This window comes from Nerophis ophidion, linkage group LG22, assembly GCF_033978795.1.
Source record: "Nerophis ophidion isolate RoL-2023_Sa linkage group LG22, RoL_Noph_v1.0, whole genome shotgun sequence".
NCBI lineage: Eukaryota > Metazoa > Chordata > Actinopteri > Syngnathiformes > Syngnathidae > Nerophis > Nerophis ophidion.
The window spans coordinates 40,393,804-40,395,722 of NC_084632.1; the positions used below are offsets into that span (position 1 = coordinate 40,393,804).

The 1,919-nt window shown below is 46.8% G+C and overlaps 1 protein-coding gene across 1 annotated transcript in view; it reads right to left on the reverse strand.

Annotated features, from left to right (window-relative positions):
• The window catches only part of LOC133540971 (GATA zinc finger domain-containing protein 14-like), a 34,753-nt gene extending 33,899 nt beyond the window's left edge, over nt 1-854 (reverse strand). Inside the window, exon 1 of the mRNA XM_061884057.1 lies at nt 850-854. Within this exon, the coding sequence (XP_061740041.1) occupies nt 850-854 (5 nt within the window). The remainder of the gene's footprint in view (nt 1-849) is intronic.
• Between the last annotated feature and the right edge of the window lie 1,065 nt (nt 855-1,919).

Here is a 1,919-nt window from a genome sequence, read left to right on the forward strand (position 1 = left end):
TTTTGATGACTTGCATTAATTGGAATCAGACAGTATTGCTGATAACATCCACGTTTTCAAATGGAGGAGAAAAAAAAGTCCTCTTTTCTAATACCACATGAAAATCGTTGGTTTTTGGCATCTTATTTGTCCAGCTTCCATATTACTTTTTATACACTTTACAAGAAATACATTGGCGGCAAACTCCGTAGCTTGCTAGCTTGTTAGCGCTGGCTTTCGGAGACTCTTATTTTGTTGGCGCAGGCGCGATGGAGCGGCGCTTTTATTGTGAAGACAGGAACTGTGCGATCAGTCTTTAGGCTTTTGACGGGAAGTACGGTTGAAATGAAAAGTGTCTTTTTTTCCTTTACACTTTTGATTGATTGATTGAAACTTTTATTAGTAGATTGCACAGTACAGTACATATTCCGTACTATTGACTACTAAATGGTAACACCCCAATAAGTTTTTCAACTTGTTTAAGTCCAACTTGTTTAAGTCCCCCCCCAGCCTGGCTAACTTGGCAGTAAGAGGATATATGGGCTCATTGTTCTTCCACCATAGAAGTGGGTCAAAATCTAGTTTTTAATGCAATGTGGACTTAAATCTGCTGCTATAAAAACATTTGTTATTGCTTTAGCCCCGCCTGACTCGCCGAGGAGAGGCTGCTTGAATGCGGTGGTGACGCTTCAAATGGGTTAGCATGTGTTACGAGAGTAGCGTATGTGTGTGTGTGGCCCTTTAATATGTGACAGCATGTGAGGGGAGTGTGTGGGCGAGCGAGGTGAGGGAGCGGTCGGTGAGTGCAGGGAATGGCTAGTGTTTTGTTGGATTGGCTGTGTGCAGGACATCAATAAAGCCTCGATTTACCTCATTTACCCTGGAGTCCGGAGCTGTGGAGACCCACTGCCGGGTAGAGTGAAGGGTGTTGCCCCCGAGAATACATCAGCACTGGAGGAGTGTCTCCACTGCGCTCCTCGACTACGGTCTGGGAGTCGGAAGCAGAAAAGGTGCAACACATGTTTGACGTGTTGTCAGAAGCAGCTGTTGAACAATGTTGGCAAACGTCCGTCCTCCATTGTTGTATCGTGCAGCCAAAGTGTTCCCAAACGGGAGCTCTTAACAAGGCAGGATGGTCTTCCAGCTCTGGCTTTTACATGTTGTCCTAGCCCGATCGCTGCTTGCATGTGTACTCGTTTGATACACCTCCGAACCGAACCGAAACCCCCGTACCGAAAACGGTTCAATACAAATACACGTACCGTTACACCCCTACGAGTGAGGGAAGAGTGGATGGTGAGATCGACAGGCGGATCGGTGTGGCGTCTTCAGTAATGCGGACGCTGTATCGATCCGTTGTGGTGAAGAAGGAGCTGAGCCGGAAGGCAAGCTCTCAATTTACCGGTCGATCTACGTTCCCATCCTCACCTATGGTCATAAGCTTTGGGTTATGACCAAATGGACAAGATAATGGGTATGTCACAACATTGCTGTTTACGGCAGACGAACTGCTTTACGGTAGACGAAAACGGACTGCTGTTGTTGTGTGTTGTTACCGCTCTGGGAGGACGTTAATGAAACTGCCTAACAATAAACCCACATAAGAAACCAAGAAGTCGCCCTCGATCATTCTACAGTTTTACTGCCATTGGGCAGACATACTGTTTATATTGTGGGAAAGCGGACGGGAAAACAGGTTGTCGACACATCACTCAGCTGGAGGGGGCGTGGCCTCCAACTCCCCCTGAATTCTGGGAGGTTTTTGGGAGAGGCGCTGAAAAATCCGGGAGGGTTGGCAAGTATGCTTGGCAAGTTTCACTGCAATGAGGCGCTTTTTGGTAGCCATCCACAAGCTTCTGGTGGATTTTTTTTCACTACTCCTTTTGACACAGTTGGTGCAGTTCAGCTAAATTTGTTGGTTTTGCGACATGGACATTGTG